Source organism: Terrapene carolina, unplaced genomic scaffold, assembly GCF_002925995.2.
Source record: "Terrapene carolina triunguis isolate 2854851 unplaced genomic scaffold, T_m_triunguis-2.0 Scaffold148, whole genome shotgun sequence".
Classification (NCBI taxonomy): domain Eukaryota; kingdom Metazoa; phylum Chordata; order Testudines; family Emydidae; genus Terrapene; species Terrapene triunguis.
Genome location: NW_020664499.1, coordinates 3,425,881 through 3,441,326, shown reverse-complemented (window position 1 = coordinate 3,441,326; position 15,446 = coordinate 3,425,881). Strand labels below are relative to the sequence as shown.

At 40.9% G+C, this 15,446-nt stretch overlaps 1 protein-coding gene across 2 annotated transcripts; it reads left to right on the top strand.

The window, feature by feature from the left end:
• Positions 1–364: 364 nt before the first annotated feature.
• LOC112106589 (40S ribosomal protein S24) lies at positions 365–10,724 on the top strand. Of its 2 annotated transcripts, XM_024199927.2 has the most exons (7): positions 365–403; positions 1,488–1,553; positions 2,085–2,294; positions 2,869–2,979; positions 4,894–4,911; positions 9,556–9,579; positions 10,585–10,724. In XM_024199927.2, the coding sequence occupies exons 1-5, from the start codon at positions 401–403 to the stop codon at positions 4,897–4,899; spliced, it is 396 nt and encodes a 131-aa protein (XP_024055695.1). In that variant the 5' UTR covers positions 365–400; the 3' UTR covers positions 4,900–4,911; positions 9,556–9,579; positions 10,585–10,724. The 2 variants fall into 2 exon arrangements, with proteins under 2 accessions (XP_024055695.1, XP_024055696.1); XM_024199928.2 differs by lacking the exon at positions 4,894–4,911.
• The last annotated feature ends 4,722 nt before the right edge of the window (positions 10,725–15,446 follow it).

The following is a 15,446-nucleotide window of genomic DNA, read 5'->3' as shown; positions in this document are numbered from 1 at the left end:
GTCCATGACTGGGGCTTGTTGGTGCTACCATAATACAATCAAATAATTAATAACTAATACTTTAATGGGGAATGTGTAATATAATTGGGGGGGCATGGAAACTCTCAGAATTTCCTGTTTATAATCACCACTGCATCCAACAAAATTAAACCAATGATTAAGTTTCTTCCCCCTCCAGCCCGCAGGCTGGCAACGTTCGGCCAAGCAAGATGCCCCAACCCCGAATTTTCAGTCAGGCGCTGGACGGTCGCCTCTCTCCTGCACTTTTACTCAGGCTCTGATGAGGCGCCCTAGCGTTCGGCTCTGCCCCTTCCCTAAGCCCCCGCGCGCCGGGATATGATTGGCTGCGGCGGGGTCCTTCTTCCTTTCCTCGCTCCCTCGGAGAGAGCTAACCGCCGAGATGGTGAGTGTCCGCGGTGCAACCCGTTTTTATCCGCCTTGTACCGCCGCCATCCTGCCTCTGCGGGGCTCGCGGGACCCCGCGGCCTGCCCGGGCCCACTGGCTGGGGGCGGCTGCGCCGGCATTGGGGCGCCCGGGCGGGAGTCAGGGTAGCGGCGGGGCCGCTTCCCCCCTTCCCTCCCCCGGGCCTCTGGGCTGGGGCTCCCGGAGCTCCCCCGGGCAGCGCTGGGCTCTGACTCCCCGCACTGCTCGGCTCTCTCCAGCGCGGCTGCAGGCGTGATGAGCCCAGCCGGGCTTTCTCCGGCCGGGCCAGCGCGACGGGGGTGTCGCGGGGGGATGTGACATGCTGCCCGCTAACAGCTCTGCGCATCGCCCCTACACGTGCATTCAGTCCCACTTCGCCTCCCGCTGCGTCTCTGCCCCCAACCCAGCGCTTCCCGGGAGCTGGACCTAGGCACAACTGCAGCGGCCTGGTGTGCTCAGGCAAGTGATGGTTTCCCTTTGCACCTTAGCAAACGAGTTAGTAGCCCGCCTCCGCTGCCTAGGCGTGTGCGTCCATAGGCTTCACACAAAGTGTTGCCGGTGACGTGGTGCATGCACTTTCTTTTCATATTTAGGGGTTGTATTCACCTTACACACGAGGTTTAAATTACACCTTGGTATAAAAAATTCTTGGTCTACAGGTGGATCAAATCTGAACTGTTCATGTAACAAACATGACTTGTATCCCTGTTAGTGCCCCATAACCCAGGTCCAGTTTCCTTTTTACAATAAATAGTATTGCATAGTGGTGGGTGCTCAGTGTCAGACAGGTTGTGGACATTGTTCTGTTGGCTGCAAACTGCATGAATTCCATAAGTATTACCCTGACAGCTTTTTTTTTCTGCATCCTTGCAATAGCTCTCCTAGCACAGGTGGAGATTGTATTGCAGCAGTATCTTGCCATGAGTTTCAGACCAGTTTTTCATAAGTTTTTGCAAACCAGCTGATGAGTTATTTGAAGTACTGTGTTGATGTGCCATCTTGGTGTGAAAGATCATGGAAGAACTCAAATGCATATTAATTGGTTTTCCGAAATATCTTGTAGAATGACACGGTGACCATCAGAACCAGGAAGTTCATGACTAATAGACTGCTTCAGCGTAAACAGATGGTAAGAAATATTAGGTACTACCTTAGTTTTGCTTATGTGTTTTATGTTACTGTACTTTTAGTTCTTAAAGCTTGTGCTCTTTAGAATGACCCTAGGTAAAAGACTTCTAGATAGGGTAGACTTTTTTCAAGATATACCTGCCTAGTTGGTAGGCTCTCTATAGTTGCCATTTACATTAATTTGTTGTAATATCTTGATAGACCATTAGATGTGTATGAAGATTCTAGTTAGGGAATAGGACCTAAGTATTCCCTATGATCATTGTTAAAGCTTGAAAATGCTAAACTGCCCACTAACTGCTTTGCTGTACTTTATTCTGAAGATGTAGCCAAAGCTACTGTGAGTGGTATGGAGAATAATATGAAGCAGAGCTCATGAGAACTCTGCAATGATAGTAGTTTTTAACTTGCTTTTTTGACTCTTGAATTTTTGCTTGAGTCTCTGTATAGCGAGATGTACACCAAATGGGAACTGCTGGCTTCCATTGTTGCTGTGGTGTATATTTCTAACTGGAAAAACTTGCCTCTGTAGGTGATTGATGTTCTTCATCCTGGAAAGGCCACAGTTCCCAAAACTGAAATCAGGGAAAAGCTGGCAAAAATGTACAAAACAACGCCAGATGTAATTTTCGTCTTTGGCTTCAGAACCCATTTTGGTGGTGGTAAGACAACAGGCTTTGGCATGATTTATGATTCCCTGGACTATGCAAAGAAGAATGAACCAAAGCACAGACTGGCCAGAGTAAGTTTCTTGCTTTCAATTTTTACAGTGCCAAGAAGCTTGCTGTTTGTTCTAAAGGGCATCTTGCATATAGTTAGGGTCCAAAACCTGAAACATTGCAGCAAAGTTAAACTATTAACTTAGGTTTTTTTTATTGAGGTACAAAAATGAGATCTATAAATAAAAATCCCTTCTCTCTATTCATGAATTTACAGAGTAGAAACAAGCTTTTTGTTGTAATGCAGATGAAGGGGAATGAAATCATTTATGATCAGCTGTGGATTTTAGCAGTACAACCTAATGGTTAATGGAACGGGCACAAGATCATGGGATGAGCATGCATAGTATATATGTTCTTAAAAATATACTCAACTGCATCTCTACATTTTCAGCCCATAAAGTTGCCTCACTTTGTATTAGGTGCGGTATTAGCAGTTGCCTACAGAACTTTTAAATACATTTTTAGGGCTTACATTAATAATTATACTTTGAATTATTAAAGCTTTTGAAATATGTAAATATTTAATATAGAAACACTTTATAGATATTATTGAGTTCACTTCAGTAATTGTGGGCATAATTCTCTTACTACTAGCATGGCTTGTATGAAAAGAAGAAGACTTCGAGAAAACAGCGAAAGGAGCGTAAGAACAGAATGAAGAAAGTCAGGGGCACAGCCAAGGCAAATGTTGGTGCTGGCAAGAAGGTATGATGAAACCTGCAGACTACAGCATAGATACTGGGTTTTAGTTTCTTTGGTAGACAGGTTTCTTCCTCAACAAATAATTTTCTTTCTTAATTTTTTTACCTTTCCTACTGGATAACAGAAGGTAACTTATGAGATCCTGTGTAGTTCTAACTCAGTAGTTTACAGTAGAACCTCAGTGTTACAAACTGACCAGTCAACCACACACGTTATTTGGAACTAGAAGTATGCAATCAGGCAGCAGCAGAGACTAAAAAACTGCCACCAAATACTGTGTTAAACATGAAGTACATATAAAAAGGAAAGCAGCTTTTTTTTCTTTTGCATAGTAACGTTTCAAAGCTGTATTAAATCAATGTTTAGTTATAAACTTTTGAAAGAATAGCTCTAATGTTACGAACATTTCAGAGTAATGAACAGCCTCCATTCCCGAGGTGTTTATAACTCTGAGTTTCTAATGTAGTTTTGCTCACCTGGTAACTGTTCAGTAGCTAACTTAATATGAAGATTTAAGTGATAGCATATTAAATATGCTATTTCTTTTTTAAATCTTGTGAAACTGTACTTTGTTGCAATCAAAGTGATGGACACCTCACTTTAATTACTAGATAACTCCGATGATGGACAATAAAACTTAAGTTCTCCCCGGACTTGAGTTTTGTTCATTAGATTCCCCCCTCCCCCATGTTCAAGGACTCCAGCCAGCCTGGTGGGCTGCTGGTAGTGTAGTATGCTCCCTCCCACAAAGGAACATAGGGCATGGCTACACTTGCAGATGTAGAGCGCTGTGAGTTAAACCCACCTTTGGAGAGCGCAGCAGGGAAAGCGCTGCAGTCTGTCCACACTGACAGCTGCTTGCACACTGGCGTGGCCACATTTGCGGCACTTGGGAGCGGTGCATTATGGGCAGCTATCCCAGCATGCAAGTGACTGCAACGTGCTTTTCAAATGGGGGTGGGGTGGAGTGTGACAGGGAGTGTGTTGTGTGTATGTGGGGGGAGAGTGGGGTTTTGGGGGGCTAAGAGCATGTCAGCATGCTGTCTTGTAAGTTCAGACAGCAGCAGATCTCCCCCCCATCTCACACACCGCATTCCACACTAATGGCTTTCATGGCGCTTTGAAAGGGCATTTCCACATTCCTACAGGAGTTCAAAACAATGACAAGAGTGGCCACTTGACTTAAGGGGATTATGGGACGTTTCCGGAGGCCGATCAGAGCGCAGTAACCCAAAAGCTCGTTCACACTGATGCCCGTGCTTTGTAGCCAAGGCACAGCAAAAGTTATTCCTCTCGCCGAGGTGGAGTAGCAGCAGCGCTGTAGCCGCGGAGACAGAGCGCTCTACGTGCCTTGCCAGTGTGGATGGGGAGTGAGCTAGGGGCGCCCGGGGCTCCTTTATTGCTCTGTAACTCGCAAGTGTAGCCAAGCTCTTAGAGTTAGGAGCCATGTGTTTGAGGCATTGCCCTCCACCTGTGCAGGCTATGAGGAGGTAGGATGTCTGACACTGCTGTTCTCTTCTGCCTGGTCAGTCACTGCTGCTCCGCCTCTGGTGGGAGCTGTGTCAATCCCGCAGAGGGATGGCAAGCCAGCCTGACATGAAGGTTGGAGGGGGTCTTGGGATGTTCTCAAGCAGAAGGAAAAACTGAGGTACAGTGTAGAAATGAAAGTTTAAAGACAGAACAGCATTACTCAAGGGATTTGAGAGGTACAGTATATACTAAGCATACTTAAAATCAGATTTTAGTGTTTTTAGCACTGCTTTGGAGGTAGAGTGAAGGTGGTGGGTAATAGAAAAAGCTGATCTTTCTAGTAAATAGTTGTTGTTGCTAAAATGCTATAAATAACCAAATATCCTTTCTTGAATCTTAGTAACGTTTCTTTACTTGAACCTTTCTTTCTTTCTTGGAATTCATCAGAAGTGAAGTGACTAGCAGGTACTGAGTGAGAATGGATGTGGTGGTGACTGTATGAATTATGCATCACTTACACGCTTGATGTGCTTAATATAAACACCTTGTGTATTGCTTTGCATGCCTGTGCTCTCACTTTGAACCTGAGTTCATTTCTGCCCTTCAGTATACAGTATTCTGCTACTGTGCAAATACTGCTACAGAAACAGAGGGTGGCTAATTTAAAACTGGTGCAGAAGTGAAATCTGGTTTTCTGTCACTGCTCATCCAAATACACCCAGTGGATCTTGACAAGCTCTCTAAAAGTACTTGTGCATATCATTACTTATTATGAAATACCAATGAATGGGGTGAAGGATGATGCCTCAACAGTATGCATTGAGTATGAAGTGAAAAGTATTGACCCACTTTTTTTTTTTAACTGCATTTTTAAAAAAAAAAAAATCAGCTGCATGTGTAACTTGTGCTTACCACAAATGCACCATGCTTTTCTGGATTTAAGCCATAGTGCCATAAGGCGGTCTGCACATGCTGTAACCATATACCCAGGCAACAATTGTGTGTATAGAATACTTAATTTTTGGCTTCTGGATTCCTAAACTTTTGAAGGTGTGAATTGTTGTGTAGCTCGAAGTCTTTGTTAGCCAGTTGGGTTACTTCCTCATTATAATCCATTTTATGAAAGACATGCTTACTACCTGTATATATCTTGTATCAATTTTAGTTTACTAAATCCAAGTGCTTGAATCTTGCATTTCAAACTGAGGCTTCATTTGGATCCTTTTTTTCTTTTTGTTTAAACACTGTAATATGCTGGGTAATAAAGATGAAGCCCTGCTAATATTAACTGCATAACAGTAAAGATGAAGGCACTTTAATAAGAGGTCTTAGTGGTTTGTAGTTTGAAAGCTTGTCTTTCACCAACAGAAGTTGGCCCAATAAGATATTACCTCACCCACCTTGTGTGCAAACTTAGTCAATTTCAAGGGCGGAATGAATTTAATCTGCAAGTTTAATCAGTGTATTTGTTGTATGCTCATGGTTTAAATTTGCTGGCTAAATTCATTCCCTGCAAACTGTGTGAAATTCTATACTTTGTCATTTACACTCCATGAGTTTCCTAAAAAACCCCAAACCTCATGATTTACCAGGGCCCTACTTACAATGCATCTCAGTCTAGATAGGACAAGTAGAGGATAAAATAGTTTAATTCTACTCTTTTGACAGATGTGCTACCTGTTTGAATAGTTCCGTGATGTGGTGTATAATCCTTGAAATGAAGTAATTGTTCTGTTGACTGATTTTATTCTCATTTGAGGTTGACCAGAGTTAAAAATTGGCTTGGGGGCATCACTTAACAGCAGTGGTGATCAACCTTATTATACAGGAGGGCCACATAAACCTAAGCACCACCTTGTGAGGGCCAAACAGATGGATAGGTTATGTACAATATTTATAGTTAAAAACCAAGAAATCAGTGCATAAAATGTATATCAGAATGATAGAAAATGGGGGTGGTGGGTAAAAAAACACATCACTAAATTTAAGAATATGTAAACATGATGACAAAACGGTAATGAATCTGCCTTTAGTGTGTTGTGTTGAAGCAGGCCCTGGGCCTTATGAAATGCTCTAGTGGGCCGTAGGTTGGGCACCCCTGACTTAAAGGATCTAGATCTGACTAATTTAACAGCCTGGTTCACATGGATTATTCTTCCTAATTTATAAAACACATGGCCAATATTTATTACTATGGTAGTGTCTCTAGAGGCCACAATCAAGGCCCCACGGTGGTAGGTTATGTGTATACTCTGCTCCAACTAATGTAACGACGTCTCAAAGGATCGGTTTGAGGTATACTAGGGTGGCGTACCCGAGCCCACTTATCCACTGACACTTTAAAAACCCTTGCACCCCAATCTGGGTCTATGCAGGTTATGCGATATGCATGTATCTTTTCATCCTTGCAAATGATACCTGTAACCCCCATAACCGAAGCCTGACCCCAGATGTACAGTACCTTCCCTCTTAACTCGTGTATATTTCATTTTAAACATTCACTTTAATAAAATTTTTAATATTACTTAAAGCTTACATAGTTTAAATAGACAGACATAACAATCTTTTAAATGAACTCCTAGAAAAACTGAAGTGTTAGTGATATTTCTGTATAACTTCTTTTGAGGAGGTTTATGGATGGAGAAATAACAAAAAATGAAGCGTAGAGTAGAAGTAGATGTCCATGTCTTCATTTGGCTGCAGAGCTCTTAGGAGGAACAAAAAGCAGAGCAGAGTAGTCACTGTAATTGAAACATTAATCATTATAGGCTCATTGGTAACTAAAGGAAAATCTGTTTCTGAGTAAGTCTAGTTACTTGTAATAGTCTTAACTTGCATGGCAATACGGTTGTTGCTAAATCAGTTCTTTGGCTTTGTATATACTTTACATTTCCATTTTGAAGATGCACGTCTGAAATGTGTGCTAAGTATATCTGAAAATATAAATCATATACACATTGAATTGCTTTCATTTGCCCTTCCTGTTGTGAACATAGGGTTCATACCATACCACTTTCTCTCACTTTTGGTTGTTTGAATTGGGATGTGTGTTCTCTTTTGGGCTGTACCATATTCATCCATTGTAAGGCCTTGTTTACACTGGGAAATAGTCAAGTTTCCGACTCTGATGATCAGACACTGGTGCGGCTGCACTGGGAAAAACTGCTATTTGCACATATGGAGTTTACCCCATTTTCAAGGGGTAAAGTTGCATCCATTATTGTAAACTTATAGCTTATCCTGTTGGCTCTGGTGCATCTATATGGTGGATGGCCACTGATGGCTGGAGTTAGGGGAAGGCTGTGACTACAAATGACCCATCTTCACTTGAAGTCTTTTAGGCCATGTCTAGATTTAGTGCTATAAGCTTGTACAGCTGCACCAATACAGCTGTGCTACTGTAAGATCGCTCATGTAGCCATGTTATGCCGATGGGAGAGAGCTCTCCCGTTGATGTAATAAAACCAGCTCAGCAAGTGGCGGTAGCTATGTTGGTGGGAGAGCGTCTCCTGTCAACATAGAGCTGTGCACACAAGCAATTTTGCTGGTAAAACTTACGTTGCTCAGGGGTGTGAAAAGAGTTTTGCCAATATAAGTGCTAATGTAGACATGGCCTTACTCTTGCTTCTACATGACAAAGGCAGAAAGCTAAGTAACTGACAACGTAGCCTGCTTTCTCTTCATGGTTATTTAACTCCTGACTTTTTGTGGCTTGACAGTTTCACACACAACAACCTCTGAACATCTCAAATCTGAATAGGAATGTGCCTTTCCTTGCATTGTCACATGACTATTTTTACTGCTCTTTATGGCACATAAATCTACCCCATCTCTGGGTGCCCAAAAGGTACCCTTATAGTAAAACTGCATTAACAACTCTTCTTGTATCTGATTTGCGTGCTTTTTTACATTGACAGCTTTCATTATGTTTAAAGGTATTCGCTTGATTTTCATAACACATGTAAATTAGTACTCACGCTCAAGCACGTGAATGGCCTAACTAGCCATCTGTGTGGCAGTACTCAGTTGTATAACTGTGAAAATTGATCCCCTGATGTTTGTAACTAATAAAGTGCAGAAGACTCTTGTAAGAAGCCTTATCAACCTGCCTCATCACACCTTTGACTATTTTTTTAATCAGTTGGCATTCAGCCGTGACTCTCCTTCCCCCTCCAAGAAATTGTCCCACTCTTTTGCAGCCACTATCTTTCTGCGAAACCCTTCAAGATCCATTCCTTCTATAACAATTTTTAAAGTGTCTTTTATGATTTACCCTTTTCCTGCCCCCTCCACCTTTTTTTTTCTATGTTACTTGTATTCTTATTGTTAGCTGTCCATGATAGGAGCTGCTTTTATGTATGGACAGCACCTAGCATATTGTTTGCTATTGGAATACAAATAAATGTTAAACATAATTTGGGCTGTGGCAATACACAAGTCTTGTAAGTTCTTTATATGTGGCACTCTAGTTGACCGCAGTAGCTCTGAATATGGAGGGCTTGCAGGATCATGGTTTTAAGCCTGCCGTAACCTTATTCTGCTATGTATAATCCGAGCAGGTATGTAGACCCTGACATTTGCTCTTAAGTGCAGATGCACTCAAGGAATGAAGCATGTAAAAACGGACAACTTAATCACCTCCCTTCCCCTTCAATTGTTTGTATTTAAAATTATATCTGGTTGTATCTTTGACAAGTTTGGCTTTGGTTAGCTATAGGGCTATGGAGGAGAGCTGAATTCTTCTCTGGTTCATGCATTGAATTGCCTCGTTCCCATTTGCAGAATATCTTGAAGGTGCAGGCATGCGTGAGTCAGAACACACTTGACTTTCTGGGCCCCAGTAGAGCCTGCAATGCTGCTGGTTAAAACAAGGCCCCTCCCTCCCCCCGCTCCAATATTTTACAAACAGGGTGAACTTTTTAGGAAAGTTACTGAAAATAAGCATGAAACCCAACAGTGCCATTAGCACCCTTTAGGACACACTCACACCAAACAGGTTGGATTTTCTAGGATAACGTGACTGTATGTAATAATGACTGTGTAATTTGTGATTTTTTTTTATTTTTTTTTTAAAGCATTTACTGACTTTTTGTTTTCTTGTTGTTTCAGTGAGCTGGCAAATGGAAATAACAGGTATAACTTCTTAAATGTTTGGCATTCTGCTATGCTGGTGATTTTATCCTGCTGTGGCCTTATGTTCAAAGTCAGCACAAGGAAGTTTTAACACAGGTTTTTTAATTTTAAGGGAACACTCTCCCTCTTTTTGCATACGGTATCAACTGCCAGTTTTTGTGGGCATGTTCCCCGTGGCCTCCCCCCAGACCTCCATTGTGAGGAAGACCCAAACTACACAAGGAAATCAGTAAACAAAGTGGACTCTAATGCTTAGAGTAAAGGAAATCTACCTTTTTAGCATTAATCTCTCATAATAGGAAAATTGTGACTACTTCTTCTCCAAAATTGTCCTTTAAATTTCATTAGTAACTAATATAATGGGATGATGCTGAGTATTTTTACTACTGCTTAAATGACAAATATTTATCAGAATGTATCTCACATTACAAAGCAGTATGTTTGTTTCACTGATAGAAATTGACAGCTTTATAATCATAACTTCTATCTTAATACCAGCAAGAAGTCTCTCAAGTGGACTGATGAGACTTAACTAAAAGGCTATCAAACATACTTTAAATTCTGCTGTTTGTTCTCATTTCACTACCAAGGCTGCTTAAATGGATGTGCTTTGTTGTGGTAGCTGGTGCAAAGCAAACTCTCTGCTATAGCTACTGCGGCAACTTTTTAAAAGCAGCCTGAGCAGTATGTATTAAAACAAACAAAGCAGAACTTAACTAAAACAAGACATCTGCTATCCTTGGTCTTTATACTGCTTGAATATTCTGATCTTCTTACATAGGAAGCAACTGCTTTGTCAGCCAGCTATCTTATGGTTTAATAATTGTTCATAGCATTTTTAAAGAATTGAGTGTCTGAAGCCCTGATCTTGCAGTGGCCTTTTTCTGCACAGGACTAATTGCACGATAAGGGCCTTTAGAAAAGTGACAATGTAAAAAAAGCTGACTATATTCCATTGCAAAGATAATATTACAGGGCTGACTTTTTTCCACCCTCCTTTTACAGAGACTAAGTTATCCTGCAAAGGTAACAAGAGAAGATGATGGTGATCTGTCAGAAGCTTGTCAAATAAACTATACAAACTGAAATGCTCTTTGTTCTTTTTTTACAGTTTTAAATGTACAATAAAGATTTTATAAACTGAATTTGAAAGATACAGGATTGTTCAGATCTGGTGCATTGTTTACACTTCATTAATAACCTTTTTGGTATGAGCATTATTTCAGCATCTCAATATTTTTACTTGAAGACAGTCATGTCCAAATATCTTGAGTTGATTTATAAACAGTAGGAACTAGACCAGGGGTTCTCAAACTTTTATACTGGCGAACCCTTACTCAGAGGCTTGCTATGTGAGTGCCCCCTCCCCCCTTTATAAATTAAAAACACTTTTAAAATATATTTAACACCATTAATAATGCTGGATGCAAAGCAGGGTTTGGGGTGGAAGCTGACAGCTTGTGATTTCCCCCCCCCACCCCCCATGTATTAACTTCACAATCCCCTGTTTGAGAACCCCTGAACTAAACCAACATGTTTAGTGAAATGGTCTATACTTCAAATGTTTGAAAGCTGGTCTTTTGAAAGCTGTGAAACTTACCAAGCTCTATTTTCAAGTTTTTGATAAGTAGTAAAACTTAATTCTTGGACTAGAACTTTGCAAACAAGATTAATCTATTAGCCAGTTGCTGGACTTTATTAATAGTGTTCAAGTATCTTTTGTTTATGCTCAGGTCTGAGTTTAACATGTTTGCATAAATGTATAGATCACTGTATTGACAAATAATGACCTCTTCTTGTCCCTCATGGAAGTCAATAAGAGAACTCAATCATATTTTTAGATTTCCCTGTCAAGCAGACTAGAAGTGTGTGTGAATGCGGGCTATCAATCAGGTCTGATCCAGCTTTTACTAAAACCTTATCCTGTAGCTCCTGTATTAATACATAATGGATTTTGAAAATTCAACACTTGGGTATCTATGCCCAGAAACACAAAACAAAGATCAGGAACAAACATGTTGCTGCAGAGAAGACACTTAGTTATATGGAGGGGCTTGAGGAATATTGTAGTAACCCCACTGAGCTCAGACAATATGCACATTGGAATAAAAGCACAAAATTGGGTTGTGGTGTGCAGGAGGAGCTAGAAAGTAAGTGAACTTTTAGGTTAAATTTAGATACATCTCTTTTTGGTAATTGTACTTAGGTAGTGGCTGGCTCTCCTGTGCCAAGCATGTTTATGGCTGATCAAAAGTTGGACTAGGGCAGGGGTTCTCAAACGGGGTTGGGACCCCTTGCGGTTGTAAGGTTATTACATTGGGGGTCGCGAGCTGTCAGCCTCCACCCTAATCCCGCTTTGCTGCCAGCATTTATAATGGTGTTAAATATATTTAAGTGTTTTTAATTTATAAAGGGGGTCGCACTCAGAGGCTTGCTATGTGAAAGGGGTCACCAGTACAAAAGCTTGAGAACCTGGGCTAGGGTTCTCCAAGAAAAACATGGATGCTAAAGTTACTTGGAAGATGGTACTTTTTTCTTCTCCCCCGCCCACCAGTCCACAGTAGAGAACAGGCCTCCTGGTTTGGGGAAATGAGTGAAAACACTTGGAACAAAGAATTTCCTGTAACTTGTAGCTTGGAAAAACGGTCTGTTTTTATGCTCGTAGCTCTAACCCATATGTTCCCAACTTGCTGTTAAACTTCAATTGCATAGTGAAATAGTCCTACATAGGCAGAGGAGGGAGAATGGGGGTAGTCTTCCCAAAATAGCTGCATATTAGCAAAATTTCTCTTCTGCTAGCCTGAATTCTCCCTGTAGATACAGTGAGATATGATATTCATCCAGGTAGCATTCCTCTGAAGGCTTGGAGTGTGCTGTCACTGCTTTCTAATGCTCCAAAGGTAGGTGGATTTTATTGTTGGGTACAGCACGTTCTCTGCAGTGACGTTTAGCTGCTTTGGGATTCTCGAGAAAATGAAGTAACTTGGCTTCTTACACTCTCGTTTTCAGTATATTTTGGTAATGATGAAAAATACTCTTCTGTATAAGAATGAACTGCCTTTCTTGCGGCTTGACTAGGTAATACAGAACATATTGCTACAATAGCTGGCACCATTTATTTAATCTACAATTCAGAGTAACTCATCTCTTACCATACTTAAGAGCTAAATCTATTCATTCTGAGAACTTGTCATGAAACACTTAAAGCTGCTGCCAGTACCCATCACTTTCTCCTCACTGATTGGGATTTTCCACTCCATGCATCTGATGAAGTGGGTTCTAGCCCACGAAAGCTTATGCCCAAATAAATTTAGTCTCTAAGGTGCCACAAGGACTCCTCGTTTTTGCTGATAGACTAACAGGGCTACCACTCTGAAACCTGATTGGGATTGCTGTCTCTGGCCCTGTTCCTTAAACAGGACTTTATGCTTTTTCTACAATAGCTTCAGCCCATGCTCTTCATTCGGAGCAAGACAAAAAATGAGCGTTATTCTTTGAAAGAACGGAGATGAAATTTTAAACCAATGTTCCATTAAGATCTGTTGCCGGTGCTTTCAAATGGAAAAGCTGATGACTTAAGTCCCACTTTACATGTTAAAAACACTGCTTTCTGTTCTGTTAGAGATGCTAATAGGCTTTACTGTGATATTAAAAGTTTGTAGCTGGCTTTTTTTTTTTTTTTTTTTTTTTTTTTAGGGTTTTCTTTTTTTTAAAGCTTTTTATTTTGAGGGTTTTTATTTATTTGGGGTTTTTTTTTTTCCAGGAAAAATTTGTCAGTAGTCTTCAGAAACATTGATAAATGTCCCACCTATAATTTTTATTTGAAAAACCTCTGCATGCTTGAAATAAATGCAATCTGCACTGACTGATGCTATGTCAATTGTGGGTGAGGGTGAAGGAATGTCACTAAACTCTAATTTATGTATTAAGGGGGGGTGGGCAACTTCTATTAGTGGCTGTGGGGTAGAGGGGGTTGTGCACTATTTTGCTGAAGTCACAGGGACCCTCTGTGCCTCAGTTTCACCAATTATAAAATAGGGCTTATATAGTCTTTCCTTTATAAAGTACCTTTTAAATGTCAGTTTTTCACTTGTAGAGTGCAAAGGTGTAGTGGTCCCATTTTTAAAAAGCCATACCTACTGCTGTGACTACTGGGGAAATTTAGCTGTAAATGCAAATAGAACTCCTCTCCCTCAGTTTCGAATGCTGTGATCTAAGATGCTGGGTCCCGATACCTTTAAAGTTTGGATCCAGATTCCTTTCTAACTGTTTTCAAGGTAATTATGTCAGAGACAGCACTGTGATCTCATGTATTTGTCAGCTGATCTCAAATTTGGAGGTGTCTGTTGACAATTGGCTGGTTTAAATGGAAGGCGACTGGAGGTGGGGCTTTCCGTGGGGAGATTGACTCCCCCTTTACCTGCATTCTACAATAACTATTGATTAACGCCAGGGGTGGATGCTTGTCACTGGAATAAGGCCCTCATTCTCCATGCATGATAGCTATTTGGAAATAGCACTTGTCTACAGCAGGAGTTAAGTTACTCAGCTATAGGCTTACAGACCTAATTTGAGTGTGTGCAGTACTCAGTCCAAATGGAGATGAAGGCCTGCGGTCTACTACTTACAATCTTAGCTGAGTGACCAGAGGATGGCAGCATCCTAGTGTTTTATTCATTTCTGAAGATTCCTCTGTCTTAACTAAACACTGCCTAATACATAAAAGTAGCACTGTGTGGTTTCCTGTTCAGTGTCTCAAGGACTTTCCACTCAAATGTGCGCAGTTCACAGGTAAGGGTTTTTTTTTTTTTTTTTTTTTTGAACTGTCAGCTCTGTAAATTCATGTTTGGGTCCTTGTCAGATTTTTAGGCTCCTAGGCTCAGGTTCTCAGTTGATCTGAGTTCTTAATTTCCCTGGATTTCCGGGGCAGTTGGGTGCCTAAACACTTTTGTGGACTTGGCCTTGTGCTTATCTGCCTCATTGGCAGTAAATAATAATGCTTCTGTAGTGTAAACTATGCCCCTTAGTTGTATTATCATATTCCCTTTATGCCCTTGCTAACACCTGTTAAAAAGCCCTTGCCAGCAGGGATACACAGATATAACAGGGAAACAGATACTAAACTATGCTAATGATGCAGTGGGGGCTGCAGCATGCACTCAGCGAGAGAGTGTTTAGCTCTATAAGGATAAAGTGAGTGAAAAGTAGGGAAGACTTAAAAAAAATCTGCTGAGTGCACATCAAAATAAGGTGCCATTTTTACTTGGGCACTCATGCCTAGGCAGGTACACAGAAAAGGTTTTTTGTTTGTTTTGTTTTTAAATTCAAGTGTTTGCTCTAGCCTCATTTATAATATATCACACATTTATATTAATGTGCTGTTAATAAGAAATGGAATAAAGCCATTAAGATAATATGAAAAAAATCTATGTAATTGAAGGTAATAGGTGTTGCCTTTAATCAATCAGTTAGGATGCCTTTTTTTCTATTTCACTACTTGTCTAAGAACAAACTACTGAATGATGGATGCATCTCACCTGTTAAGCAGTATCCCGTCCCAGGAGACCTCTTGTGTGAGTATTAAGAGTGCCCCACCTCAAGCCCTTGCAAACTTCTGTGGGGGGACCTCTTAAGGAAAGAGGAATGATCAGGGTAGGAGGGAGAAGGAAGGTTTTGTGAGCAACAGTGAAGGAAACATCGATCCATGTGGACATGGGAGCTACCTATGTGCAATAAAAGGTGTGGGATTTGCTGTGGGAATGGGTTATTGCATACACATTTAATTCCTTTCCTATCCCTAGTGAATTTTGTAAGATGAAATAACAAGGGACTATGTTTCCTCCTTATCAAAGAGCAAAGAAACGTAA